Here is a 26,980-nt window from a genome sequence, read left to right on the forward strand (position 1 = left end):
ATTTTGTGTTGTTGAACCTATATGGCGCTCCTCGTGTCGCACCTGCCTGTTATTAGTCGCCGTGTGTTCACACCCCGCTGAAGAAGACACCTTCTATCCTTTTGCACGCTTCCGCCAACTCTTGAACCGAATGGCACGCCGCGAACGTGAACCTGTCGGGTCGTACCAAGACGTACTTTGCCCCCTCCAGGTCGGTCTTGATTCTGAACATGTCGTATCCGACGGGAGGAGGACGGTTGTCGCAGAGACCAGAAGCCTCAAATTCTTCACCCGTCGCGACGCGGTAGACTCGTTTTTGCGTTTGGATGTTTGTGGACTCGACGGCGGTGGCGTTGTTCGACGAGACCTTGACATCGGCACGGGCGTCTACCCCGTCACCGACGCCCACACCGGGAGACATGATTAGATAACAAACTTCTTCCATTTTGACCTCATTGTTGGAGAGTTGTTCAATCTTTGACCGATTCAATTCGTTTCGTGTCGATTCCAACTGATCCAAATCGTCCACCAAAACCAAAAGTCTCAGGAACGAAGTCGACTCGGGTCGGAAGATGACATTGTCTGTGAAATCGACGTCGTCGTCGGCGTCGACGACGAATCTGCTCCCGGAGGACACGGCCTTGCAATATCCCTGAGCCAGTTGTCGTCCACCTCTCAGGTCCGGGAGGAAAGCCATCCCGTCGACGTACCTGTACCGAGCCATGGGGCCTCCTCTCCCACCGAGTTCCAGTCTCCTTCTGACGCTGGGGACGAGCCTCATGAACCACAAGATCCAATCCCTCACAAAGATCTTGAACGGGTTTCGGGCAGTCGTGAGTTCACCGTTGGCAACGGTCGAAGCGATCGACTTGTCGAGTTGCTGTTTACGTTCCAGGCACCAGCCGCTGAAAAGTCGTTCGTAAGGAACGGTAGTAGAACTTGTACAAGTTGATCGGCACGCGAGGACGAGTCTCCAAGCTATACCTGCCGCGTCTCTGAACCCGGAAGCAATACCTTGTCCTCCAACTTTGAAGAAAAATGATAAGTGAGTCGAAGACTACTGCAGCAGAGTAACTACTCCGGAACAATGGAAATGAAATGGCGAGCTAAAAACTTACAAGGTGGCATGACGTGAGCCGCATCACCACACAAAATCACTCTTCCCACTGACCACCTGTTGCAACTTCTGGCAGAAAAGGAAAATGGCCTCGACCTCAATACGTGTATGCAATCGATTGGATACTGTACTGGATCTTTTAACCTGTTCACCACCGCCGCACATGTTTATGTCAGTCAACTAGTTATCAAAGTTTACGAGAGGGTCGTTCCCTGCTCGGTGGCTATTGGTGATCAACATACCCATAAGTCTTGCCTGGGTGGGTGAGATAGGGAAAAATCACGGCGGCCATCTTGTCGTAAGTGGCCATCTCCTGGGGGTCTTCGCCCATGTCGACGTCGACGACATACTCGAACCGCCAGAGCCGTTCCTTCCTCAAGCCAAACGTTCCACACACGGAAGGTCTGTCGGGGTTTCCGATGAACCTGAAATTCTTGGGAAAAAAGGCGTCGTAGACGTCTTGAGGGGTGAAGCCTAGCCTCCACAGTGGGAAATCTGGGTGCGTTTCTGGTGTCGGGAGGTCCATGTGATAATTCACCGCGACCCATGTCTCTTGATACTCGTACCTTTTTTTGTTTCATGTTGTTTAGTGACCGAGCCCATTCGACACATGTTCAAGGAAGACATGGGAGCCAAGAAGAAAAGTAGGTCGGTATGACCACTCACCCAGGAACAGACTCCAACACCACTCCTCTCTTCTCAAGGTACATCTTCCTCGTGAATCCCGTCTTGCCGTCGGCACCGACCAGAAACTTGCCCTTGATCGACTTCTCCACACCTCCCATTGAGTCGTCTGTGTACTTGACCCTGACGTGGTCGTCGGTCTCCTCGATCTGGGTGACCGTACAACCCAGTTTTAGTTCTGATGCAGGACAAGCCATTGCCGACTGCCGCACGTACTTCTCCATAACGGGTTGTCTGTGGCAGATGCCGCCGACGTGCCCGCTGCCACCGTGGGTCGTCGACAGGTCTACGTGCATAAAGGGTTTGGTCATCAGGCCGTCCTTGCCCGAAGTGAACCACAGGTGCGAGATGGGCTCGCCGATCTCGCTGTAGACCTTGTCGTAGATGCCGATCTCCTGCAAGAGGCGAATGCCGTCCTCGTCGAGCGCGATGCCTCGCGGGTCCGTGACGATTTCCCGCTCTCGCTCGATCACGACGTTTGGTATGGACTTCCGGCCCAGGAGAGCGCTGAGCAGGGCACCGGTCGGGCCACAGCCACATATGATGACTTCCGTCGTCATCTCCTCTCCATCGTCCATCTTGATGTCTTGCTTCGTAGTAGTGTCGTTGGTATTATCAAGACTCATTGTGATTCCGTTCGGATATAAAGAGTAGTGTAACAATTCCCCCAGGAAAAGTCATTCATACGGTGCTACGAGTACGAGGGACTTTTTTAAACCCAAACCCGTACATACAGACATCTGGCAGAACTGTTTAGAGAAAGTGACAAAGTGGACTGACTTTTGTGTGTGTCTGCAAATAGGCCGCCGCCTTGGTTTGCCCCGGTGGGAAAAACATCGTGGAAAGGGTACCAATACTCCATCTACAGCTCAACAAAACACCAGTGGTCAGAGCGACCGAAACCTAGTACTGCACGATCACAACAAGATAAACACCGAAAAACGCCGTTGTGACAATTCGCCCCCAGAAATGAGCATGGGATGTGAGATATTGGTGAAGCAGACTAGACCGTTTTCAAAGATGCGGGAAGCGGGACGCGGGCCTTTTGTGGGACGAAGAAGGACGACAACCGAGAGCCCAGCATCCCTTGTCAATGTACCCCGTACTCTGTACCGACTTGCAAGAAAAGCCTGATCAAGTGGAACCGATTCATATAGGTAGAGTTGAACATCGTATTGTCTGAAGGAGGACATGAGCAGGCATGAATGAATTATAGTAGAGGGTTGCATCACGTAATTATATATATATCAAGTCCTGTCGCCTTATATGAGTCGGACCTCTGCAGCCACAGGGGCCTCTCCCGGCCTAGATCACATCATAAGGACAATTGCAAATGAAATAAAACCACTTACCTTGGTAAGTTTGTTGACTTCGTACACTCACCCTGGCTCATACATCGGACATTCTGAGTCGCGTTCAAAGATCAACCCTCGGTCAAAAAGTACTTACAAGGCAGCAAAGTCTTTCATGATACTTGAATACAGAGAATAAGACCGGAAGTCGATCCTTTTTTGGCTGTCGAATTTCGGCTCTACAATAAAGTAAGTCACGCCCTCTATGCTGGTTAAGTCAGCTATCAAAACCACAAGCTTGATGCAATTATGGATCAGGTCCCTATTGACCGATCAGCTCTCAAATTATCCCTCTTTGCAATACTTTGCCTGTCCAAACAATCAGATGTAATCCGCGTTCCTGCAAGATTTTCGAAGTAGACTTGCATCGCTTTGACTGCTTGGAGCGAGGCCCAAACAGCGAGTTTACTTGAAAAGGGTTCAAAGCAACTATTGCCATCGATGAAGATCTGTTCGTGTCTGACAAGGTCAGTTCTTCACAACACCATCATATGCTCACAGTCCTGGAGGGGGTGGAACAGCAGAGTAGCCTCCTGTAGGAGGTGGTGGAGGTGGCGCTCCTGAAATGTCCGAAGTCGGGGGAGGTGGTGGAGGAGCTGCACTGGAGTCGGTTGCCGGCGGTGGTGGAGGGGATTGCTGTTGTCCAGCGGCAGCAGCTTGTTGTTGTTGATAGTATTGATAGTAGGCAATGTAGTTCTGGTAACCACCATAAGCAGCATAAGGATCTCCGCCTGGTTGATTGGCGTAATACTGAGCCCATTGTGCTGCATAGTCGGTAGGAGAACCTGCACTGCCGGGCGCTGGAGTTGCAGGTGTCGCCGAATAAGGGGAATTGTAGCTTGCGCCGTGTGAATAGCTGTTGTCTTCGCGGTTTCGATCTCGTCCGTAGCCACCACCATAGTGACGACGATTAGAATCAGTACCATATCCATCAGTGTACGATTCCATCCGCTGAGGCGGCGGATTCGCTTTGAAGTGTTCATAATTCTGACGAACATTGGTGAGGAGGTCCTCACAAAGCTCCTTAGCCTTCTGCACTTGTTGCGGTTGCGGCCCAGCCACATGCAAATACATCGGCTCATCGGCTTCCTGTCCAGTACTGTGCTCCATGAAACCGCTTCCGCGACCTTTAATCTGGACACGACAGCCGGTCTCCTGTTGGATGTGTTTGACGTAAGCTCCACCTTGACCAACCACCTGCGCACGTAAGTTGAAACCAGGGATGTTCTCCATGTCGAGAGGTATACGCTCTTCGGGCCATTTTCGCTGCACAGACAATGAGATGGTGATTCAATACATCATAGTGGCCTATACATACCCGTCCAAATTCATCACGCTCAAATGGTTCGGGCTCCCTGCGCTTGAAGCGCCTTTCGTCGACAAGATTGGGTAGTTCCTGTTTCATAAGCTCCTCAATCTTTGCAATGGCCTTCTCTAGGCCTGCTTTGGAAGTGCTGGTAACGTGCAAGTACAAAGGTGGGTTCTAAGTCAGATGGTTAGGTTAGCACTTTGACCAGCGTACGAACTCGTCATTTACATACCGCTGCAGTTGCCATGCTTTTGTCGGGGAAATAAGAGCCACGGGTCGTGACATCTGAGGCAGGATGTTAGTTGCTGTTTAACGAAGTTCGAAGACGTGTTAAGCATCGTACCGCAACCAGTTTCATCCTTGATCTGGAGTCACAACAATGTCAGCATGTCCGCGTCCCATCGTAACCTGTGATTTGGCTCAACAACACGGCAAATGTTTGCCATGCGCAGAGATCTAGAGGCAGGGAGTATTTACCATCTTTTGAGCCGAACCCCTGGTCAAGGTGTATTTGTTACGTAGATCGTTGATCTCGATATCTTTAATGTAGTCACCATCCGCTACGTAGATCTCCCCGTCGACCTTGCTAGTATTCTGGGATGAGGTAGGAGTCGAAGGCTTTGCTGCTGGTGTGGGTGTTGAGGACTATGTATGTGGGTCAGTGTCTGAACAGCGATGTTGGTACGGAAACGACTCACCGATCGGATGGGAGGTACGTCGACATGTTGAATGCCTTTGCGCGCTTGTAGATCGGCGTTGATTTTGGCAGCGGCCGCAGCTGTGAATTTGGTAAGTAAGTGAGCCACGCCCTCGATGCGTGTCGTGAACATACCTGCGGCAGCGGCAGGATCCAGAGGAGTACTACGTTTCTCGCCGGCAGGACTCTGACTGTCTTTATCCAATGGACTCCGACTTCTTCTACTTTCGGTCAGTCTGGACGCAGGAGATCGAGAACGTCGGTCGAAGCGCGAAGCCTTTCGCGGTTCGGGTTCGGTTTGGTCGAAGCGCGACCGCTTTCGAGGCGCTTCTTCGGTCATTGCGTTTGCGGTAAATGAGCGACTCAGGGCCGTAAATGATGTCGCCGACTGGGCAAAGGAGCAAAGGAGCTTGTCACAATAGAGAAGACGCACAAAGAAAGATAGAGGACAAGAAGGACGAGAGTCGCAAAGCTAACAGTCTGCGGTGACAGAAGGATGAAGATTTTGGGGGCGCATCCGAACAAGTCCTTGGCGGCTAGAGGAAACTGATTGAACATCGCCGCTTTTACAAGTATCTACCCCTTTGTAAACTTCATGTACTCACTACCTGACCAGTGTCGTCTAGTCACCGTCATCACCGTCACTGTCATGGTCTCGCTTCTTCCTCTTCTTTGATGTCCGACCGCCGGATACTTCTGCATCTTTGTCCTCGAGGACATAGCACCTGGCATCTCGTTCCTCGCCTCGCCATGCGCCTTTTCTCTTTCCCTGTTCACTCCTGTCTTTGCCGGTGGTGATCTCACCTATCGTCCTCGCATGTTGGTACCCTGGATATGCCGACCACGGAAACTTGAAGCTTTCCACGACTTTCAACCCCGAATGTCTCGCTAAATCACGAATGTTCCAGAGCGTGTAGGGTTCCCCTTCAAACAAAGTCACAAGGATTTGACCACTGACGGCACCTGGATCTCGACGACTCTCATTCTCAGGAACATCATCGTACTCGTCTTCGTCATCGTCATCATCATATGTATCCGATTTGATCACCTTCGCAGGACGAGTAGGGGTTGACAGTAGTTCCTTGGCACCTTTGAAGAATCCCACCAGGAGTTCCTGATTATACCGGACTTGTCTGTTGACATCCGTACTGAGACCACCGACATGCGGGAAGTTGAAGACAATCTTCGTGAATGGACCGTAAGCTCGAAGGACCTTTTTGTGTGCCGAGAAGAGCTTCGTGGCGTCAATACCGTAGATTACGTTCACTTTCGGTACCTTTGAGGTTTGTTGTCCAGTTCCGCCATCAGTAGATGCAGCAGTATCAGGTGTAGGCGGTGGTGAGAAGCCAATCCACTCTGCTTCTTCTCCGCTGATGTTCCCATCATCTAAGCTCGTAGGCTCATCTTCCGGAGTTTTTGTTGCTGGAGTTTCGTGACCCACGCCTCCCAGTCGGCTCAATGTTTGAGTAACATTGGGATACTTGGTCTCCAAGGTCTCTCTAGAGTCATAGCATGTCGCGGTAATCTGGTTGACTTTATGATGTTGCTTCAAGGACAGTGAGAAAGAAAAGTCACCTATATTTGATGTTTTATTGATTAGCATGTTGTTGTCATAGTCTTCGTGCTCAGACTCAAGCCAACGACGTGGCGACAAGTTCCGTTGCAAGGACAAAACCGATCATACCTTCACCTACAAGTAGGACATTGTCAAACTTTGTAAATGACACTTTCAGCCGAGCTTGTGGATTGCCATGAGGAGCAGACTGGGTCGCAGCAGCTTTTTTCACAGCCGGTGGTGGTTTTTGGCTATGCTGTCGTCGTGAAATACTCTTGTTCCCTTTTCTAGGGTTGTCGTGATGGTTCGAATGTCTTTGGGCTTGACGTTTGACTTTGCCCATTTATCGAGGTAGAGCAGTTTTCTCATAGCTCACAAAAGATCGAATTCCTCGTCAAAATTCCCAGCTGGACGTAAATGTACGAAGTCCAAGATCTAAAGCGGCGTGATCTGCAGGATACTCGAACCTCGGCACTCTTCATCATCAGCCTTGCGTGGACGTAGTCGATGAAATTGTTCTGCAATCATCACATACAATCCTCATACCCTGGACCGTGAACCTTTTCACAGTCCTTGACGGGGCTGTTGCCCTTACATCTCTACCTAGGTCATCAACACAACATGTCAACACAACAACCGTCCCCCGAACCCTCCGCGCCCTCGTTGGAATATCCCTTCGCGACCTCCCCGGACATCCTACGGACGCACCAGAAGGACGCCTACGTGACCGGGACACTCTCGGCACAAGCGTCGACGATTCTTCGAGCCCTACTCGGCGCACGATTCGCACACAAGTACTCCGAATCGACCTCCCACCTCAGCGAATTGTTGTATCTATGCCTGACCACACTCTTGGGGAACCGGACGTTGGGTGAGGAATACTGCGACGTGATACAAGTCGAGGATGACACTTTGAGGCTTGCCGGACTCGAAAGGAGGGTCGGCTATATCGCCAGCGTGGTATTCTCACCGTGGTTGTTGGGGAAAACGCTCCCAGCACTCAGACGCAAATTACGGAGTAAATTGGAATGGAACATTGAACACGCCGAAGCTCAGAACCAACAACAAAACCAACGCCAGAGGGGTGGCAGTAGCAAGACTCCCTCTCCCTCGAGAAGTTTGAAATTGCAAAAATATCTCCTCCAACATCTCGACACACTCACATCCCCCAACCCCGTTTACGCCCTGAGTCTGGCGACTTTTTATTTCACCGGGGCATATTATCATCTGTCCAAACGACTTTTCCGACTGAGGTATGTCTTTACGAAACAGATCAAACCGGACGAGCAGAGAGTGGGGTATGAGGTTTTGGGTGTTTTGTTGGTGTTACAGATGGCGGTTCAGTCGGCCTTGCACGTCAGAGAGACTTATCTAGACGCCACATCCTTACCGAGCGGCGACGGAAGAACACCAACTCAGACAATGGCCCTCCTGGGTAACGGTGCCGAAGTTTCCATCTCCTCCGGCCTCGGTACTTCCTCCCCGACCAACTTGCTCGCAGATATAGACGCGCCCCCTTCAAAACTACCTCCGGGTCTCTCGGACAACACTTCGACACCTGTCCCGGAAAACGCCAGGTACGATCTTTCCGACCCCCAACTCATGGCTTGGATCCCCGCAGGCCAACAACGGAAATGTACCTTGTGTCTCGAACCCTTCAGGGACCCGAGTGCCACCACCTGCGGCCACGTGTTTTGTTGGAGTTGCGTACAGGATTGGGTCAAGGAAAAGGCCGAATGTCCGCTGTGTAGGCAGAGCGTGCTGCCTCAAAAGGTTTTGCCGTTACGATAAGGAGAAGCCTTTGATGTATATATTTATATCATAATGGCAACACAAAAATTGATGGAAATGTGTAACGAACATCATACCCGAAAAACGTGACTAATACATCGTAGATTATGCCATGTGCTGTATGTACTACAACAACAAAATACCATATGTATATACTATGCAATTCCCCATGAACGCTCATTATGACACTCCCAGAAACCGAGTTATAACGCCCGAAACCAATTTCCCGTCCACAATTTATTCAAGTCAGATCGGATCGGTTTTTTAAACGGCTCCCACCTTTTTCGGTTTCACAGGACTATCCTCCTCCCCTTCCTCACCCTCGCTCATCAGACCTTCGAGTTCGAACTCTTCAGCGTCCCTAACTTGCTGACTGTCGGTGACCCGATGGCGAGGTAACACCGATCCGTTGGCGGGTCCTGGGACATCGCCGTTCAGCCCGTGGAGGACCGAGACCTTTCTCGAGTGGCCGCTGCTCGGCCCCGCGGCGGTGCTCAGGGAGCGGTTGCGCGGCGGGCCACGGAGACCGTTGCTCTCGTCGTCCGGCCAGGCGTGCGACGCGTAAACGTAGAGCAGAATGTTGACAAAGAGGTAGAGTAGGAAGGCGATCGAGTAGAGAATGAGGATGTAGCTGACGTGTGTGACATCGGCGTCGGACAAGAGGTGCATCTGTTCTTCGGTTGCACCCATGAACAAGAAACCAGATGCGTAGAGGAGCTAGAAACAAGAATGTCAGTCTGATATGCCCAACCAACAGTGGCGCAGTACCAATGGTAGAAACAAACTTACGAATGGTGGCAGATGCTGCCAACTGTTGACTTCGCCGCCTCCCCTGCTGTCTTTGAGCAAGAAGGAGATTTCGACGATCCGCGCCGCCCCAGCCGCCATGAGAGTGTAGCCGAAAACCGTGTGGACCATGGTACTCAATGGCAGCTCCTGAGGGTGTCCGCCCATGGCCCAACCCGTGAGCACAATGACGATGCCGGGCAAGATGTTACGCTTGGGACGTCCACTCCTGGATCGTGAGAGCCAGACGCCGAGAAGCCCCGCGCACCACCATACGATACCCATGCTCGTGTGCTGCAGGTCGTTCTTGACCCAAGGGTGACCCCACCGGTGTTCAGTGAAGGTGTTGACGCAACCCCAGGCGGCGATGACGATGCTGTCGAAGAACTCTTGACTGCGGCCGGTGCGCCTGAGCCACGCCTGGCCGATGAGCAAGAGAAGCGTCATGATGATTCCGTAGGCGATGAACGCAGAGCCCATGATGAAATGCGCCAGACATTGTCCGAGATGGTCTCCTCGGCAATAGCCCATGGCGACGATGCCGCCGAAGAGCATCTGCGTCCACGAGACAATGGGCATGGCCTTGCCCAACCAGCCATGTACGATGACCACTCCACGTCGACCTCCTCTTCCCATCTTGCCTCCGAAAACTCTCCCGACCCACCCGCTCTTTTCTTCAAGGTGTAATTTGAGCCCGACGCCCAGGCCAACCTGGACGATCAACATGAAAACCAGGCTGTTCGCAAAACTCGCATGAATGTTGGGGTGCTTGAACTGTCGCCCCTTGTGCATGTGGCCGAGGAAGTATGCGACTGTAGCCACCACGGTGCCCGCAATCTGTACGGGCACATGCCATCTACTCTTGATGATACCCAGGACCATGCCGTAGGGAAAGATCATGCCAAAGGACAGGATCATAAGGAGGATATGCGTCCATAGTCGCGAGTCGAGAGGGTCCGGTGAGACTGCCGCTCCCTCGGGGATCTTGTCTGTATGTCCGCCATGGGCAGAAGCGGTCGACGCGAGGCCTAAGATGGAGAAGACGAGGAGGAGTGGTCGAATTCGGGTTGACTCGACGTGGAAGTGCTGCATTGTCAACGCGCAGCGCGAAAAGGTGACGGAGCAAAGGGAGATATCTGGACTGGCAGAGGCCGTCGTTTCAACAGACAGGCATTGGGCCGACGGGTAGAATGTGTACTAGCAACAACGGTGCCTGTGATATTGAGATGGTTAATAAGTCAGGAGAATCCAGTCGTTGAACACAATCATGGTGTGTCTGGCCGGCAGATCCGGCAGAAATGCGCAGTGAATTCTCCACATTGAAGGAAAAAGGTGGCCTGGTCTGACCACAATATGTTACGAATACCTACTCCGTACGGAGTACCTACTCTTACATTACAGGACGTCGATTTCTATCAGTGGCGACTAGGAATCAGTCTTCGTCAACACATGGGGACAAGTCATTAGTTGCATACAGACTTCATTAATGCTATCCCTTGCTTAATGATCTCACAAGGATTATAACAATACCCAAAGCTGCTTCTTCCTCAATATCACTCCACCATTACTGACAGTCGCCTCCTTATCAATCTCTCGAGACAGTAGAAAATCCGCTTCATGCCTTTGGATTGTCAATCGTCAAGCCCTGCATAGCACACGAATTCGCAGTGCTGCGTGTCTTGAATCCGATGCTTGGTCCGCAAGAAGCGCAAGTTGTCATGCTGCTGGTTGTAACTTCACACTGAGTGCAATGATCGAGAAGCTGCTTGCACACATCATCCATGTCTTGACACGGGCTCTTGTTGACGCGCTTTTTATCATCCATACACTTCTTTGCGTCATCAAAGCATTTCTTCGAGCTATTCCAGCATTCCAATTTGTCCTTGAAATAGTCCAGAGTTCCGCAGTACCCGTCCTTGGAGATCATACAAGCGCCCAAAGCCATAGAGGCTGGACGGGACTTTTCCGGAGTACGATACCAGTTTGTGGCAGGGTCTTCGAGACATTCTCCAACAGTGACAGCTATGTGCAGGGTCAGCAAGCAAATCGTGACAGAAGACGATGAAACAACTACCTTTCCATCCTTTCTGGCTGACGGCGTCCAACACGTGCTTGGTAAGATCAATGGCAGATTTATGGATAGGGTCATGTTGAATGAGGAGCATGTTGCCATTCTGAGGAGTCTGGTTCAGAGCATCATCAAATGTCTTCTTCATGGCATCAAAGTCTTCGGGGTGGTTCCAGTCGCTGCTGTCTACTGAGTAGGAGACAATGTGATAGCCCAAGGCTGTCAGATCTGTCAAGCAGCCAGTCTCATTGGTACACTTCATGTATGGCGGTCTCATATAAGTTGGGAACTTGTTGAGAATGTTGGCAATGGCTCTCTCGTTCTTGGTCAGGTCCGTCTTCCGCTCCTCCGAAGTCAGCGTTTCCAGATCAAAATGGGACCAGCTGTGAGATCCGATCTGATGACCATCTTGCAACATGCGTTTGATGGTCTCCATCCGTGTCTTGGTTGTGTCAATCTGGCCTCTTCCATTGGCAATGCCGGGAATGAAGAATGTCGCCTTCGCTTTTTTATCATGGAGAATGTCGAGAAGTTTTGCCGTATCCTCCGATGGACCATCGTCAAAGGTCAAGGCGATGACTCCAGGTTTTGTGCAACGGGTGATGGCTTTGCCATACGGCACTGCGCCTACCTTTGTTCGCTGTTCGCTGGAAAGGCTAGGGCCATCAGGATTCACGTCAGAGTCACACCAGCCAAAGCCAAGTTGACAATTCATGGGAACAGAGCAAAAGTCCTTGCCAGTGCCCTGGGCCAAGTCAGTGTGCATCTTCACTTCTCAAGGTGCATTTACTTACACACCAGCCCGTATGCGAGCAGCATTGACCAGCAGGACACTTTTCGTTATCCCCTTCCAAGCCACAGCGTTGTGCAGCGGGGGCGGTTGGACTGGGACTTGGGGATGTAGTGGATGTCGGTTGCGGCACATTCTCAACACCACATATCCTAGCTGAGTATCAGTACAAGGATGTTCCACTCTTGTGCAGTTATTTCGAACCCAAATTCATCTTGACAACCTTCGCCGCAGTATTCGGAGTTATTGCCTGGGGAAAATGTGAGAAGGTATCGAAGAGTTCGAGACTGAGTGAGCATTACCACAATAGCCCTGGGAATGTCAGTCTTGGTCAGATATGTGGACAACAGTGTACATACATGGACAGAACAGCACCAGCCTCCGCCAGGAACGTCGGGATCACACCTGCCTTGGGTTGGGCCGCACGTGTTGCCGACAGCGTTGATACTTGCTGGTGACATCAGGGCATCTTGCATGGCAAAGTGGTTCAAGGTAGGAACTCGAAGCAAGACTGCAGCGTGGGCTCCAGTGGCCAGGATGAGTGGCACGAGGATAGTGAGTGGATGCATGGTTACCACTTTGACTGACAATGCAAGAGACGATGTCAGAGAGCGGTGGCAGCGAGAGGAAGCGAGAGAATGGTCAATCACCACGATTTCCTGATGATGAAGCAAAACGCAGGGAACGAATGCAGTAGTATCAATGCTGATGGAAAGCGATGGGTCAACTTCAAAATCGAACCGTGGTGATGAACCAAAGAGAGTGATGGTGAGAAGAGAAGAAGTAAGAAAGAAAAGAGATCGAGGAAGAGAGAAATAGGAAGCTCAAACATGCAGCACCTGCCGTCATTCAACTTTCATCGTCGCAACTACCTCGAAATACCAACATTAGGAGAAGAGGCATCAGGAGCGATACTTAAAGCCCATCAACCGTAACTCGTGACCCGTGACCTGTAGCCTGCCTCAGCATCGCCTTTAAGAAGATACTCATTTAAGAAGATACTCATAATGTAGTGTAGCTGCGGTATGGACGTCCGTGTCAATGGCATCCGTCAATCCAAATGAAATGGCTATAGCAACTCTCCTCAGAACTTGTCATCAATCCCACTCTCACTCATTGGAAACTTCCAGGTAAATCTCTGGAATCTCTCCGTTCCTCATTAGGCGTCACTGGGACCGAATGAAAACTCGGTTCAGTATTTTCGTGTGTGGTGGTAGGTGACAACTTGTGTAAGTCTTCGTGCTTCTCTTCCGTAGCGTCGTTCAACGAGATTCGGTCAAATCCATCCGCAGGAGGCGTGGGTGAAGTTGGCGAAGCTACTCGTCCAGGATTTCTGGGAGGTAGAGCGGGTGGTGCACGTTTGGGTACTTCAACCACTCTCGCTCGCGCCACTACTGGTACAGCAGTATGTATCTCGGCATCTGAGTCGACATCAGAGAAGGATTCCGGTTGCTCTTGATGTTCGTCAGTTTCGTCGTCGACGCTTTGGCTGTGCTTCATTGACGTTTCGGTGCTTCGCATAGACTCCCTTTTGGGGCTGTGACTCCCACTCTTGGGCTCATCCTCGTCAGTCTGCGTTGCCCGATCAATGCTAGCTAAGCTGTGAGTGCTGTCTCTCCACGTTCGACTCCGAATCGACCCATCAACGCTCTTCCTGGAGAAATGTGAATATATAGGGCTTGTTGGCGATGGCCTGAACTCAAAGACTTCGGCGCTGGGTCGCTGGTGAGTGCCTGCTTCTCGGATAGTGAGACCTTCGGCCTCGAGGGCTTTGACGCCGTACGGGTCGGGATCATCTTCTGCGGGTATACCGAAGGTGCCTGCTATGTTATGATTAGTGCTTTGCTAGAGGTTTGAGTCGGGATCATACCATCTCCAAGAAGCTCCATATCACTTGGGGCCACTCCTTCTGGAAGCAGAGCTTGATCAATTTCGTCACCCTGCGCGGCTTTCAGGGTGTCCAGCAGAACCTGATACTTTTCAACTGGTGGGTAGCGAACTTTGCCAACCAAAATATCGGCGACTCCGACACGTTCGCCATAGAATCTCTCATTCTCGTCCGTCCTTTCGATCACCAAATTTCCTTCCAGAGCGACGCCCGCGTAAAGACCACGGCTCTTTACATATGACCAGATGGGCGCCTGCCTTTTGGTCACTTCCGTGTCGAGGGTGGCTCCCATACCGACAGGCCCCGCGGCGACACCGACTTCCGTTCCCAATGTGCATCTTAACTTCATAAAAGCCTCGAGTGCCTTGTGTGTATTGATTACCAGCACCGAATCATAGATGTCGACACCAGCGAGAAATCCGAAGGACAGATTCTGTGTCTGTATACCACTCGGAGGACCCCATTCGCCCGTTTCAGGGTGTCGGGCGATCAGAACACCGGAGCCTCCAGACCCGCCAAACAGCCATCCTGTCCGCATCGTTGTGAATATCGCAAGACCGACACAGTTCTTGATCACCTTTGCCGGGATTTTTTGTAGTACTCTTTGTTTCCCCTGCGGGGTTCCTTCTGCGGTGGCATTGCGCTCTTCTATCTTTTTCGCTTCACTCTCCTCTATGTGCTCGTAAAAACCATCTTTGCAGAACCCTCTAAGAATGCGAGCGGCCTTTTCGGACTCTTTGTCTAGTGAGGTTGGCCAGAATGTTTCGGACCCGACCTTGTTTGTGTACTTGTTGACCGGCTTTTCCAATTTGTTGACAAAGTTGTAGGCTTTGTTGAAGCCGGGTTTCAAGGCTTTTTCATAGGCTGTACTCGAGTAGCCTTTTGTCTTTTCCCAGACCGTGGCATTGTTGGTGGCAGACGTCGTGCTTCTGGCGTCCGAGGCTTGCGCCATTGTTGACGCCTATGACGGAGGAGGGGCGATAGGAAGGGATGATGGAGATGTCAAGGACGGCGCACAGATGTCGTCGATGCGGTACAGTTCATGCCGACAGTACTTGCTGTTCTGTAAGAGAAAATGTGAGCGCCAGGCAAAGTTGATTCAGCCGCGGTGAGCTGGCTTGCAGGGTATTTAGTTAGAACCCTTTCTCTCGTATTCAGCGACTCCGGTAGCAGCCGAATTGGGCTGACCTTCTCATTACATGCGCACGCGCAACGTCATCGGCTTCCAGGCGGCCATGTGTTTATATGCTAGAGGCATATCTTAGTCAGAACGAGCTTGGAGTTAGAAACAGGCCCGGTCGACCGTGGGATTGTGGGCTCGCTAGGCGTAGTTTTAGGTGGTGGAGGGCAATAAATGGGCCTTGGCCTGTTAAGTTGCTTGCCACGGGCACGAGAGCCCCCGAAGGAGTCACACTCAAGAGCCTCAATAGGGAGGAGTACTTTTGGACCACTCAACATACAGTAGGTAATGCCACCTAAAAATAACCACATCCGAGTATGAGTACGTAGGGAACTGTGGTGACTTTGTTCAATTTCTTAGTTGGACAAGAACCAATCTCAGCCACTCAGTGCTCCTCGTACGAGTGCGAGTACCTAGCTAGTTTCCTATTGTCCAGCGTTCACCTATTCCGTACCTTGGGTACAAGTAGGTAGGCCACGGTCTGACTACGAGTAAACTGTTTTTCCATACTCCGTTACAGGGACCTGGGCTTACCTAAATTCTTAGTTCTTAGTTCGTACTCCGGTACTCCGTAACTCCAGCACATGCCAGCTACTCCTCTCGTACTCCGTATCATTCGTCACTTTCCCTTCCGAGTCCGTCTAGAGCTCAAGAAACAACCTCGGTGCCTCATCGACTAAGTAATCACGATTTCGGATATACCATGATTTTAATCTCATTGATACAAAAGTAACGACGACGGCTTTCTACTCAACGTTGTTCTCTCTTATTCAGTAACATTCCCCTTCGTGTGTGACTTTTCGATACTTCGTACTCCTTGTACGTCTCAAGACGCTCTTGAACTCCAGATCCAGATCCATCAAAAATGCCTCCGATACCACCATTGTTTGTCCTCCCGATCCCTCCATCATCGGCCACTTCGGCGACTCAACAGCAAGGGAGCTTCATCTGTACACAGGCCGCTCCGCAGGTCTATCTGCTTTCATTCTCGTCCCCGCCCGACAATCGCCTCACCCCCGCCTTCAACGAGACCTTTCTTCTCGCACTGGACATCATCGAACACAAGTTGCCCAAGGGGGTCGTCGTCACCACGTCTTCGATCCCAAAGTTCTACTCCAACGGTCTCGACTTTGAGAATGCCATTCGAGACCCCAACTTTTTCCCCGGCAGCCTGTATCCACTCTGGAGGAGACTCATTACCTATCCCATGCCGACCGTTGCTTTGATGAATGGACATGGTGAGTCCTTGGTTTGTTCTCTACGTTTTATTTCGTGGCAAAAAAAAATATCCGCCTTCCTGGAATTGTCACTGACATTGTGTTTCCGTCGTGACACAGCGTTCGCGGGTGGCCTCATGACGGCAATGATGCACGACTATCGCATCATGAACCCCCACAAGGGTTTCGTGTGCCTGAACGAGCTCGACTTCGGTGCGAACCTCCAACCCAGCATGGCTGCCGTCTTCCGGGTCAAACTGAGCATGACCACCTTCCGGAACATGGTCCTCGAGAGCAAGAGGTATCCGGCCCTGGAGGCGTTGAAAGAGGGCATCATCGACGGCGTGGGTGGCGTCGACGAGACGCTGGCCTTCGTCGGGGAGATGAAGCTCACCCAAAAGGCCCAAGGCAAGTCGTACGGGAAGATGAAGGAGGAAATGTACCGTGAAGTTGTCAAGGATCTGGACGAGGGCAGTCAAGCCCCCAAAACTTTGGCCGCCAGAGACCTGGATCGCAATCGCAGAGACTTGGAAGCAAGGAAGCGAGTCGACGACTATCAGGCCGTCGTGCAAAGGTCGAAGTTGTGATTTCTAGAAAATCATGTCCCTAGTGCCGGCACGAGGCGCGTTGTACTTCTTGAGTGTTCGTGCATATTGTAGGTTTTATATATTGCATCGACGAAAACGGTGATGATGGTTTAATTCAAAGGTACAATATTCAAGTGTTACCACAGAGAACGGGGTACGTACCTCTGATAAGATAATCGTGATATTTGCCCATCTTAGGTACGTACTAGTAGGTACTGTCCGATGTAGTGCCTCTTTGAGATCAAGTCAAGCATCTCATATGACGACTGTTATATTTTAATCAGAGTAGTTTAATTCTAGTATTCGGAGGAATTTCCAAAGTTCCTCAAGCAATAAATAATACTTCTGGTTGTATATACTCGGTATGGACAACGTCAGTACCTAAATTATTGGACTCGGTTCGGAGCATTCGTTATGATTGTCAAAAAATATTTGAGAATCAAGTTACTCCGTGAACACAAGGTATTTTAAATACCCCTGCTCCAATAAACATACTGTACATTAAACAACTTCTCTTTCTTTTTTCTTTCTGTTTCTTATTTTTTAGCGTTTGTCGTCTGCAGTCCCACGAACAGAACAGATCGAAATCACTACCTACAAAAGTATGGACGAGACAATCAAGTCCAACATCTTGTCCACCCAGACCCGACTCTCCCAAGTTCTTGATCAAATCTCGGAGTTGCCGTCGTTCAAGTCAAACACATCAACGACCACGTCGATAACGTCGTCGTCGTCGTCGGCAACAACAACATCATCATTCTCGAGCTCAACAAGTGTCTCAACAACCTCAACATCTTTATCATCTCAACAACGAGCCGCATCACAATACGTCGATCGTGTCTTTTCCGACCACATTTCTCTCCTCAAAGAATATAACCAAATCAAAGACGTCGCAATGGGCATGTTGTCCATTCTGGCCGAGAAGCAAGGGAGACGCCTGGCTGAAGTCATGGACGACCACGGTCTGACCGAGGACGATTGATTGATTGATTGATTGATGATGGAAGCACAGGACGACATGAAACAACAATATGATGATGATTAGTAAAGTTGACCTCCCTGAGACAAATCTATTTCAAAGGTCTATGATTACTAGGATGAGTGGACCTCACAAGCAAGGCCATCTCTTCGCATGGAGTACAATTGTACAAATACCTCTCTGACCATCTCCAAAGTGCGGTTTTGATCAGTGGCCGTCTTTCCTACCACCTCTTTCTACCCCGGCTATCCAAGATACACTGAGTGCTCTATCCAAAGGAGCAGAGAGTGTGTGAACCACTACAAGACTTTGCGCTCTATTTCCAACTAGAAACGATGTCTGCATGCTGTGGTCTGTCGACGGTACGGTCCAATCGGCTGTTAGAGCGTCGTCTATTTGATGGAGAGCTTCGGTGCGTGTGTAGTCATCTTGTCCTTAGATCAAGAAAATGACCAATGGCGCAGACTATTACCGCTGTTTCTCCAAGCTTTGAAGACTGACCAGCTCTCGGTATCGACCCTTCAATGCCATGAGCTCGTGATGTGTTCCTTGTTCTGCAATAACACCTTTATCAAACACATAAATGATATCGGCTTTTTGGATGGTGCTCAGTCTGTGGGCGACAGCAATTGTCGTTCTTCCCTTGGCGGCCGCATCGAGGGCGGCTTGTACTACCTTCTCTGATTCAGAGTCAAGGGCTGACGTCGCTTCATCCAGGAGGAGAATCTTTGGATCACGCAGAAGGGCTCGTGCAATCGCTACTCGCTGCTTCTGTCCACCCGAGAGAAGAGCAGCTTTGCTGCCAACATCCGTGGCAAAGCCATCACTGAATATGTTAGCAACAAGTCAGGAAAAGCAAAAACGAAACACTTACGGTAAAGACATGATAAAGTCATAAATGTTGGCGTCTTTACAAGCCTGGATGATCAATTCGTCACTGACTTCGCCTCTGTCAGCACCCAGCAAGATGTTTTCCTTGATCGTTCCTTGATACAGGGTAGGTTCTTGCGACACAAGAGCGAGGTGGGATCGGTAGTCGGTAAGATTGAGTGATGAGATTTCCTTGCCATCCACGTACACTCCGCCCGAGAGGGGATCGTAGAATCGCTCCATGAGCGCGATTGTTGTGGACTTGCCGCATCCTGATCGTCGTTAGTTCTGAATGGTACTCTCGAGACACAGGCACTTACCAGAAGGTCCTACCAGCGCAATGTACTGCCCAGGTTTGACGGTCAAATTAAGACCACGAAGCACGGGCACATCGGGTCTCGTCGGATAGCGAAAGTGTACATCTCTGAATTCAATGGTGCCTTCGACGTCCGTAATCTTCTCGCCGTCCATGGACCATGGATCAATGCTCGGCTGGCGATCGTACAGTTTCTTTAGTGCCGCAGCGGCATTCTTAGCTTTTGACATGTCTCCCGCAAAGGAAAAGACGGTCCCGGCTGATTGTGCGCCAAAGATGATTTCAGAGAAGACAATGAAGAATTGGAACAACGTGTATTCGCCACGAACCAATAGCTTTCCTCCATACCAGAAACCCAAGGCGAAAGCAAGGAACATTGCTGATTGAGAAGCTGCGTATAGAGATGAGTTGCGGAGATTCGATTTGAGGGATGCACGAAGCTGAAGTCGAAGCTGCCTCTTGTACTCGTCGTAGACCTCCCGTTCCGTGGTCAGTGAAGCCACCGTGCGAATAGCATTGGTGTGTTCACAAGCATATCCGGCGGACTTCTCATAAGCTTTCTGAGCAGTCGCACTGAATCTGGCCAAGGTCCAGAACCGGAAGAAACCTGTCCCGAGGATAACGGGAAGAGCAGTCATGCAGACTAGAGCGAGCTTCCAACCGATTGCCAGAGAAATCGCTATGGCCACGACCAACGTTGTAGTGCAGCTGATCAGAGTGCCCAATGTCGCTCCAGAAATCGATGAGAGGTGCGTCGTTTCAGTCGAGAGGAAGGACGTCAATGCACCAGTCGAGTTCTGATCCTCGTCAAAGAAAGCAATGTCTTGTCGGAGGAATCTCCGGAAAGCACCATCTCTTGCTCGTTGAATAAGGCTTTCGCTACAATATGCGAATGCAATTCCCTGGATTACCATCGCCAAGAGGTCAACGAAAGCCAACATCAAGTACATCAACGACCAGAAATTAATATCGTGGCGGATTTGATGACGCATAGTCAAAGGCTGAGACAAGGCGACAATCGACTTTGCAAAGAAAATACCCTGAACGGGTTGTGCAGCGCCGGCGATTGCGGTGAAAAAGAAACCAACGCACATAATCAGCCACTCCGAAGCATTGAAACTCGCGATGAATTTCATGATCGTCCATAGAGAGTAGACTGGCTCACGTCCAGACGATCTGTCTGCGAGCACGTTGGAGGAGACCGACTTCTGGCTCCTTGTTCTGCCGAGAGCGAGCTTCTCGTCTTCAGGATCGATCATCGGATTGCGGCCAGATTTCGACGATTGGACACGAAGCAGCTCGTCGTCACTCATTTCAGTCCCTTTTTCGTTCTCGGACTGGTCTTCATCATCTCCACCGATACGCTGGGCAGATACTAGGTTATAGTATGCCTTCTTCAGTTCCAATAACTGGTCATGAGTGCCTTGCTCGATGATGCGTCCGGCCTGCATTACGACAATATTGTCCGCAGTTTTGATTGTCGACAAGCGATGTGCAATGACGATAGTAGTACGACCTTTGGACGCCTCTTCTAACGCGTGCTGGACCACCCCTTCGGATTTAGTGTCCAGAGCCGATGTTGCTTCATCTAGAAGAAGAATCTTCGGATCACTGACAATTGCCCTGGCAATTGCGACACGTTGCTTCTGACCACCTGACAACAAGAACCCCCGCTCGCCGACGTGAGTCTCATATCCCTCCGGAAGCGTAGAGATGAAATCGTGGGCGTTCGCTTTCCGAGCTGCTTCGTAAATACGTTCTGTTTGTTGCTCTTCAGGCTCGTTCTCGTATGGTGAACCGATGAGACCATTTCTAATATTCTCTCTGATGGTTTGACTGAACAAGATCGGTTCTTGTTGGACCAGAGCAATCTGCTGGCGAAGCCAATGCAGGTTCAATGTACTGATATCGTGTCCATCGAGGAAAACCTTGCCACCCACAGGATCGTAGAATCGTTCGACCAAGCCAACAATTGTAGATTTGCCACTTCCAGAAGCGCCAACTAAAGCGGTGACCTTTCCTGCAGGGATGACTAGGTTGACATCTTCCATGACCACGACTTCAGCACGAGAAGGATAGATGTGCTTGATGTTTCGAAGCTCCACAGTGCCTTGGACATTTTCCAGTCTTTCACCATCCTCGGACAATGGGTCTATGGGCGAGTCTCTGTCGATAGTACCGTATATCTTTGCGGCGGCCGCCACGCCTGCTGCGAAGTGTTGAATATTTGGTCCTACATTGCCGAATGAGAATGCACCAATCATAACGGCGAGGATGATAGTAAGGATATGAGCAAGGGTTGTTTCGCCTGACACGAGGAAACGTGAACCCATCCAGAAGGCCAGTCCATAGTTCAAGAAGATGATGCAGAGGAGGGTTCCAATCATGCAGGCTAGAGCTCCCTTGCTGCGAACGCCCCACCGTCTGGCTTCCTGGAGATGTACATCGTATCTTCTGGCCAGCTTATCTTGAGTGTTGAATGAAGCCGCATTGCGGATGGACGCTAGCACTTCTTCTGCCACGGATCCACCCACAGCGTAAGAGTCGAGAGATTTCTTGTTCCATCCAGCCATGAAGCGACCACCAGCACCCATGATGACAACAATAGTAACCACCGACGACATACATATTAACGTAAGTTTCCAAAATTTGACGAAGCCAATGACAAATGCGGCAAAGAAAGCGGCCACACCTGTTAGGGTCAAGCCAACCTTCTCGCTGATAGCCTCTTGGACAAGATTTGTGTCGGCAGTGATACGTGTGGTCACTTCTCCGGCCCCGATTTTATCGAAGAAGCCGATATTCTGTCGAAGGATCGCCCTGAGGTACTGTTCTCGGACCTTGGCCGTGATGTGCTCGCCAGTATAGATGAACAAAACCGTTGAGGTGTAAATGAGACAGAACTCGCCGATGGCAAGGTAGATAAAGTATAGCACATAGCGAACGAGTATGGAGTCGAAGTCTTCAGAGAGATTGCCCAGGACCAGTCCCTGAAAGGAACCACTGAGATTTCCGAAAATAACGGTCATCAGCGGCATAACAGCTCCGCCCCCAATGGCGGCGAGCGCAGCTATAACAATAAAAACCATGTCCCATTTAGTGGCATATCGATATAGACTCTTGTACGTCACCTGAACAGCAGGTGTCGCCAATTGTTTCCTCAACACTTCCCGCTCATCTTCCGGCAAGTGCGCAAGAGCGGCGTCTCCCTCGGGGACATCTCGTACCTGAACAATCTTGGAATCATACTTTCTGAGGTCTGGAGGAGTTTCTGCATTCGACGACGAAGACGCCGGTGAGTTGAGAGAGCCTGCGGGGGACCCAGGAGAGGTCTGTGTCGGTGTCGATGGAATGTGTTGTGACAACCCTACATCCTTCTCCTGATCAGTCGCAATACCCAGCTCTGCTCTCTGCTTTTCTTCTAAGTTCTCTTGGAAGGCTGATGCGCCGGCGGGCAATTCTCCCTGACCGCTTGGGTTCATATTTTGCTTATTGCGGAATGGGAAACCTCTTCGAGGTACTTTGTCCTATCTCTGCATGTCGTAATGGGCGTGGTCTTCTAGAAATATGTCTGTGTTGTTGACGGCAGAAGAGTCAGGTGTTGACTCTATTAAGGTGAAGGATGCAGAAAGGATATTTGGTGTGGCCGCAAGAGTGTTATGGAAATTTGTACGGAGTACGCGATACGATGTGTCGGTAAGGTAAGATGCACAAGAGGTAAGCGAGAGTCGAAGAATACGGAGTCCGAAGCAAGAATTGAATGTTTGTACAAGTATATGCACGAATGTACGGGTCATGAGAAAGTGGTACTATTTATTAGTAGATGAAGGTCGCAGGTGCGGAACAGAGATGCAGGTGTGCCTAGTGAGCCTCGCGTAGCAGCACAAAAAACAACAGGCGGCAATAGGCGTGGATACGAGTACGGATGACTACTCCAGTAGGTACTCCATCACGCTGCAACGGCCTATTGTTTGTCCTCCGTACTCCGTACAAAAGGCCTGGAAAAGACCCCACGCAGTTCGGTTTCGGTTAAGGCTCGCTAAGATTGGGCCCTGATTGAACATACGAGTACGCAGCGCCGCACCTAGGCTGACATTTACCCCCAATCTCTGGACAGCTACAGGCTCGAAGCTCACTAGATCTCATGCCTAAATCTCCAGTCACTTCGCCATCTTGCGTATCTCGTTCCCTTTGCCAGGATAGGTTACCGTAGTTAAGGCCAGACTCCATACATATGCTCAGTCCGAAAATGCACAATTAATTTTATGCAACAACAACAAGCGGGTGGTAGTTATCAACAAGTTGGCCTTCAAAAACGTGGCACGGACACGAATGCGGAAGCAACACGAGGTGACTCACATTATGACTCCCTCATATTGACGCAGAGTATCTGTACTATAGTATTTCATATGTGGGTGCCTACTTTGACGCCGATGGGGAATGCGAATACGATCTCTCCCCTCGGGCTCAACCTCGTCTCGGGGCCGACCACCTCCCGCCTTACACGTAAACCTTCGCGAAGATTGCCTAGAGAGGATGTCACTGTCTCTGAATACGCATGACTGGGTTCACGTTACGAAGAGCATGGAGTACGGACAAGGAGTTCTCTATACTCCGTACGAACTTAGTACTCCGTACTCCGTACAGTGTACAGAGTACTCCGTACAAGGTGCGTATTCGTGTCTGCGTAGTGCCACCGCCGTTGAGTACCTCTGTACAGTCTGACGAGGCTGTGAACTCAAGAGACGCAAGGCTGGTGAGGTACTTGAATGACTAAGCGATGCCTTGGCACGATCTCCCCAGACTCGAAACTGCGGTTTGTCTATCAATGCTAGAAGTCCATACCGCGAACATCTCTACAATTCGACAAATCCCAGTATCTATCCTCATGTTCCCCATGTACGATCGCGCGAAGCCTTCTGGCAATCTTTAACAAGCCCTCAACACGTCTGCAGTCCTCATTCCTACCTTCGATGACGCGTAGCCATGTTCACTTTCACGCCCTTGCTCGGGGCTCAGAGCAACTCTCGAGCTTCACAATCCATTCTTGAGTTGGATGGGGGAGTCAAAATTCTTGTCGATGTTGGTTGGGATGAGAGATTCGATACTCGTCAATTAGCCGAGATAGAAAAGCATGCATCAACGTTATCCTTCATCCTCCTCACCCATGCCACTACTTCTCATATTGGTGCCTTTGCACACTGTTGCAAGCATATCCCCATCTTCTCCCAGATTCCTGTCTACGCCACTCCGCCGGTGATCGCGTTTGGTCGCACTCTACTGCAAGATCTTTACTCTTCAACACCCTTAGCCGCCACGTTCATTCCCGGCTCAGGTTCCCCAGACGACGATTCCAGTGCCGACGACAAGTCTCGATCCCACATTCTCCGACAAGCCCCTACGTTCGAAGAGATCAACAAGTTTTTCACCCTCATTACACCTCTGAAATACTCGCAGCCTCATCAGCCCACACCCTCGCACTTCTCAGCGCCGATAGAAGGACTTACATTGACTGCGTACAACTCGGGACACACTCTCGGTGGAACCATATGGCACATACAATATGGAATGGAATCAATAGTCTATGCGGTAGATTGGAATCAAGCTAGGGAAAATGTCATCGCGGGAGCAGCATGGTTTGGAGGAGTAGGAGGTGCCGAAGTTATTGAGCAGTTGCGCAAGCCGACAGCGCTGGTCTGCAGCAGCATCGGCGCTGCCAAAGCTGGCTTGGCTGCTGGCCGCAAAGCAAGAGACGACGCATTGCTGGGACATATTAAGAGCAGTATCGTCAAGGGAGGGACTGTTTTGATCCCGACGGATTCGAGTGCTCGGGTCTTGGAGTTGGCATGGATTCTCGAAAAGGCTTGGGCTGATCCTATGCTCAAAGGTGCGAAGGTGTACCTGGCAAGTCGGTCTGGCAACGCAACTCTGCGCCATGCTAGGAGTTTGCTTGAATGGATGGACGACAGCATTGTTCGGGAATTTGAAGGAGAGGACGAGAATCAAACACAGACTCATCGCAGAAATGGCAGCAAGCAAACCAATGGCACCTCTAAATCTTCAAGGCCATTCGAGTTTCAGAATGTGAAAATTGTGGAACGCAAGAGTCAGTTCGAAAAGCTATTAAAAGTCGAAGGGCCTCGCGTCATCCTTGCGAGTGATGTAAGCCTGGACTGGGGGTTCTCCCGTTCTTTATTGGAGCATATGGTGCAACGACCGGAGAATCTTCTCCTCTTTACTGAGAAGGTGGAAGTGCGGCCTGGTACTCCTAGTCCGGGTCAGATTTTCTGGTCTTGGTTTGAACAGCGTCAAGATGGTGTAGCCCTTGAGAAGACCCCTGATGGCGAGCAACTGGAGCAGGTACACAGTGGAGGGAGGATGCTCAAGCTTCGACACGCAGAAAAGGCTTCTTTGAGCACACAAGAGAGCCAAAGATATCAAGAGTATATGGCCACTCAGAGACAAATTCAAGATTCTCTAGCCGCGAACGAACGAGACCAAGGTGCTGTGGACGACAATTTGGACGACGAGTCAAGTACCTCATCGGAAGAAGAGTCGGAGGATGAACAGCAGGGCCGCGTCCTGAATGTTTCCTCCGCGCTTGGCCATGGCGCTCGAAACAAGCTAGCTCTTACTGACGAAGATCTTGGTATCAACGTCTTGCTACGAAAAAAAGCGGTGTACGATTATGATGTGCGCAATAAAAGGGGAAGAAATGCCGTGTTCCCTTATACCCACACACGGCGACGTGGCGACGAATTCGGAGACTTTATCAAGCCCGAAGACTTCCTGCGTGAAGAGGAAAAGGAAGAGCAAGACGCGCAACCTGACAGCAAGACAAATGGTCTGTTAGGACAAAAGCGAAAGTGGAGTGAAGCAGACAATGCACGGGAGACACATCAGAAGCGGTCACGCCAGGGTGGCCCTGCAAGCGCGGCCGATTCTGGGGATGAATCTGACAGCGACGAGTCCGTTGTGGAGGGACATCTGGAAACTGAAGGACCCCAGGGCCCGACAAAGATCGTGTACTCCATATCCGAAATCACCGTCAATGCTCGACTAGCATTCGTTGACTTTGCCGGATTGCACGATCAGCGCAGCCTCCAGATGCTGATACCTCTCATCGGACCCAAGAAACTCATCCTCACGAGTGGAAATCCGTCGGACACGCTAGCTCTTGCATCAGACTGCAAAGAGCTGTTGGGCATGAAAGTTGTGGGTACGGAGGAGGAAACGTCGACCGAGATCTTTACACCTCATGAGGGTCAAACCATCGATGCCAGTGTCGATACGAATGCCTGGGTTGTGAAGTTGAGTAGAGAGCTTGCCAAAACGCTGCGGTGGCAGAATGTCAAGAGCATGGGCGTTGTCACTATCCAAGGTCAGTTGAAGGCTGAAGGGGAGCAGAAAACGGATGTCGAGGACGATCCACAATCGAAGAAGCAGAAAATCGACACTGAGGCGTCTCTACAAACGACACCCCAGCCAGGTATTTCGGTCCAACCGGTTCTCGATGTTTTACCGGCCAATTTGGCTGCCTCGACAAGATCAGTGTCTCAGGCTATTCATGTTGGAGACCTACGCCTCGCCGAACTCAGGCGTATCATTGCCATGGATGGGCACACGGCAGAATTCCGAGGCGAAGGCACCTTGCTTGTGGATGGCATGATTGCAGTGAAGAAACTCGGTAGCGGAAAAATTATCGTTGAAGGTGCCCCAATCAGCGTGACTTCGATGAGTCCCAGTACGGCAGATAATTTTACGAGAGTGAAGCAAAAGGTCTACGAAGGCCTCGCCGTTGTTGCGGCTGGATAG

General features: G+C 50.6%; 11 protein-coding genes across 11 annotated transcripts; 4 read left to right on the forward strand and 7 right to left on the reverse strand.

Annotated features, from left to right (window-relative positions):
- Positions 1-67: 67 nt before the first annotated feature.
- On the reverse strand, positions 68-2,633 carry PV06_09671 (uncharacterized protein; the record flags this gene model as incomplete). The annotated part of the gene is made up of 4 exons (XM_016411131.1): positions 1,763-2,633; positions 1,339-1,662; positions 1,098-1,240; positions 68-1,005 (listed from the first exon to the last, which is right to left on the reverse strand). Exons 1-4 carry the CDS (start codon positions 2,404-2,406, stop codon positions 68-70), a joined length of 2,049 nt encoding a protein of 682 aa, XP_016258938.1. The 5' UTR covers positions 2,407-2,633.
- A 351-nt stretch (positions 2,634-2,984) lies between these two features.
- PV06_09672 (uncharacterized protein) lies at positions 2,985-5,623 on the reverse strand. The gene is made up of 7 exons (XM_016411132.1): positions 5,274-5,623; positions 5,140-5,219; positions 4,919-5,086; positions 4,785-4,806; positions 4,674-4,726; positions 4,451-4,615; positions 2,985-4,398 (listed from the first exon to the last, which is right to left on the reverse strand). Exons 1-7 carry the CDS (start codon positions 5,476-5,478, stop codon positions 3,628-3,630), a joined length of 1,464 nt encoding a protein of 487 aa, XP_016258939.1. The 5' UTR covers positions 5,479-5,623; the 3' UTR covers positions 2,985-3,627.
- Positions 5,624-5,699: 76 nt separating this feature from the next.
- On the reverse strand, positions 5,700-7,058 carry PV06_09673 (uncharacterized protein). Its single transcript, XM_016411133.1, has 2 exons — positions 6,823-7,058; positions 5,700-6,713 (listed from the first exon to the last, which is right to left on the reverse strand). Exons 1-2 carry the CDS (start codon positions 7,034-7,036, stop codon positions 5,761-5,763), a joined length of 1,167 nt encoding a protein of 388 aa, XP_016258940.1. The 5' UTR covers positions 7,037-7,058; the 3' UTR covers positions 5,700-5,760.
- Positions 7,059-7,221: 163 nt separating this feature from the next.
- Positions 7,222-8,544, forward strand: PV06_09674 (uncharacterized protein). The gene has a single exon (XM_016411134.1). The coding sequence runs from the start codon at positions 7,315-7,317 to the stop codon at positions 8,482-8,484; it is 1,170 nt and encodes a 389-aa protein (XP_016258941.1). The 5' UTR covers positions 7,222-7,314; the 3' UTR covers positions 8,485-8,544.
- PV06_09675 (uncharacterized protein) lies at positions 8,543-10,522 on the reverse strand. Its single transcript, XM_016411135.1, has 2 exons — positions 9,274-10,522; positions 8,543-9,201 (listed from the first exon to the last, which is right to left on the reverse strand). The coding sequence occupies exons 1-2, from the start codon at positions 10,360-10,362 to the stop codon at positions 8,749-8,751; spliced, it is 1,542 nt and encodes a 513-aa protein (XP_016258942.1). The 5' UTR covers positions 10,363-10,522; the 3' UTR covers positions 8,543-8,748.
- Positions 10,523-10,885: 363 nt separating this feature from the next.
- PV06_09676 (uncharacterized protein) lies at positions 10,886-12,697 on the reverse strand (the record flags this gene model as incomplete). Its single annotated transcript, XM_016411136.1, has 6 exons — positions 10,886-11,292; positions 11,345-12,083; positions 12,133-12,280; positions 12,333-12,378; positions 12,431-12,440; positions 12,488-12,697. 6 exons carry the CDS (start codon positions 12,695-12,697, stop codon positions 10,886-10,888), a joined length of 1,560 nt encoding a protein of 519 aa, XP_016258943.1.
- Positions 12,698-13,241: 544 nt separating this feature from the next.
- Positions 13,242-14,968, reverse strand: PV06_09677 (uncharacterized protein; the record flags this gene model as incomplete). Its single annotated transcript, XM_016411137.1, has 2 exons — positions 13,242-13,948; positions 13,999-14,968. 2 exons carry the CDS (start codon positions 14,966-14,968, stop codon positions 13,242-13,244), a joined length of 1,677 nt encoding a protein of 558 aa, XP_016258944.1.
- Positions 14,969-15,831: 863 nt separating this feature from the next.
- On the forward strand, positions 15,832-17,162 carry PV06_09678 (uncharacterized protein). Its single transcript, XM_016411138.1, has 2 exons — positions 15,832-16,434; positions 16,534-17,162. Exons 1-2 carry the CDS (start codon positions 16,062-16,064, stop codon positions 16,998-17,000), a joined length of 840 nt encoding a protein of 279 aa, XP_016258945.1. The 5' UTR covers positions 15,832-16,061; the 3' UTR covers positions 17,001-17,162.
- A 369-nt stretch (positions 17,163-17,531) lies between these two features.
- Positions 17,532-18,582, forward strand: PV06_09679 (uncharacterized protein). The gene is made up of 2 exons (XM_016411139.1): positions 17,532-18,391; positions 18,444-18,582. Exon 1 carries the CDS (start codon positions 17,605-17,607, stop codon positions 17,980-17,982), a length of 378 nt encoding a protein of 125 aa, XP_016258946.1. The 5' UTR covers positions 17,532-17,604; the 3' UTR covers positions 17,983-18,391; positions 18,444-18,582.
- Positions 18,059-22,975, reverse strand: PV06_09680 (uncharacterized protein). Its single transcript, XM_016411140.1, has 3 exons — positions 19,170-22,975; positions 18,854-19,121; positions 18,059-18,805 (listed from the first exon to the last, which is right to left on the reverse strand). The coding sequence occupies exons 1-3, from the start codon at positions 22,645-22,647 to the stop codon at positions 18,448-18,450; spliced, it is 4,104 nt and encodes a 1,367-aa protein (XP_016258947.1). The 5' UTR covers positions 22,648-22,975; the 3' UTR covers positions 18,059-18,447.
- A 953-nt stretch (positions 22,976-23,928) lies between these two features.
- PV06_09681 (uncharacterized protein) lies at positions 23,929-26,980 on the forward strand (the record flags this gene model as incomplete). The annotated part of the gene is made up of 1 exon (XM_016411141.1): positions 23,929-26,980. The coding sequence occupies exon 1, from the start codon at positions 24,152-24,154 to the stop codon at positions 26,978-26,980; it is 2,829 nt and encodes a 942-aa protein (XP_016258948.1). The 5' UTR covers positions 23,929-24,151.

This window comes from Exophiala oligosperma (assembly GCF_000835515.1).
Source record: "Exophiala oligosperma strain CBS 72588 unplaced genomic scaffold supercont1.10, whole genome shotgun sequence".
NCBI classification, from domain to species: Eukaryota; Fungi; Ascomycota; class Eurotiomycetes; order Chaetothyriales; family Herpotrichiellaceae; genus Exophiala; species Exophiala oligosperma.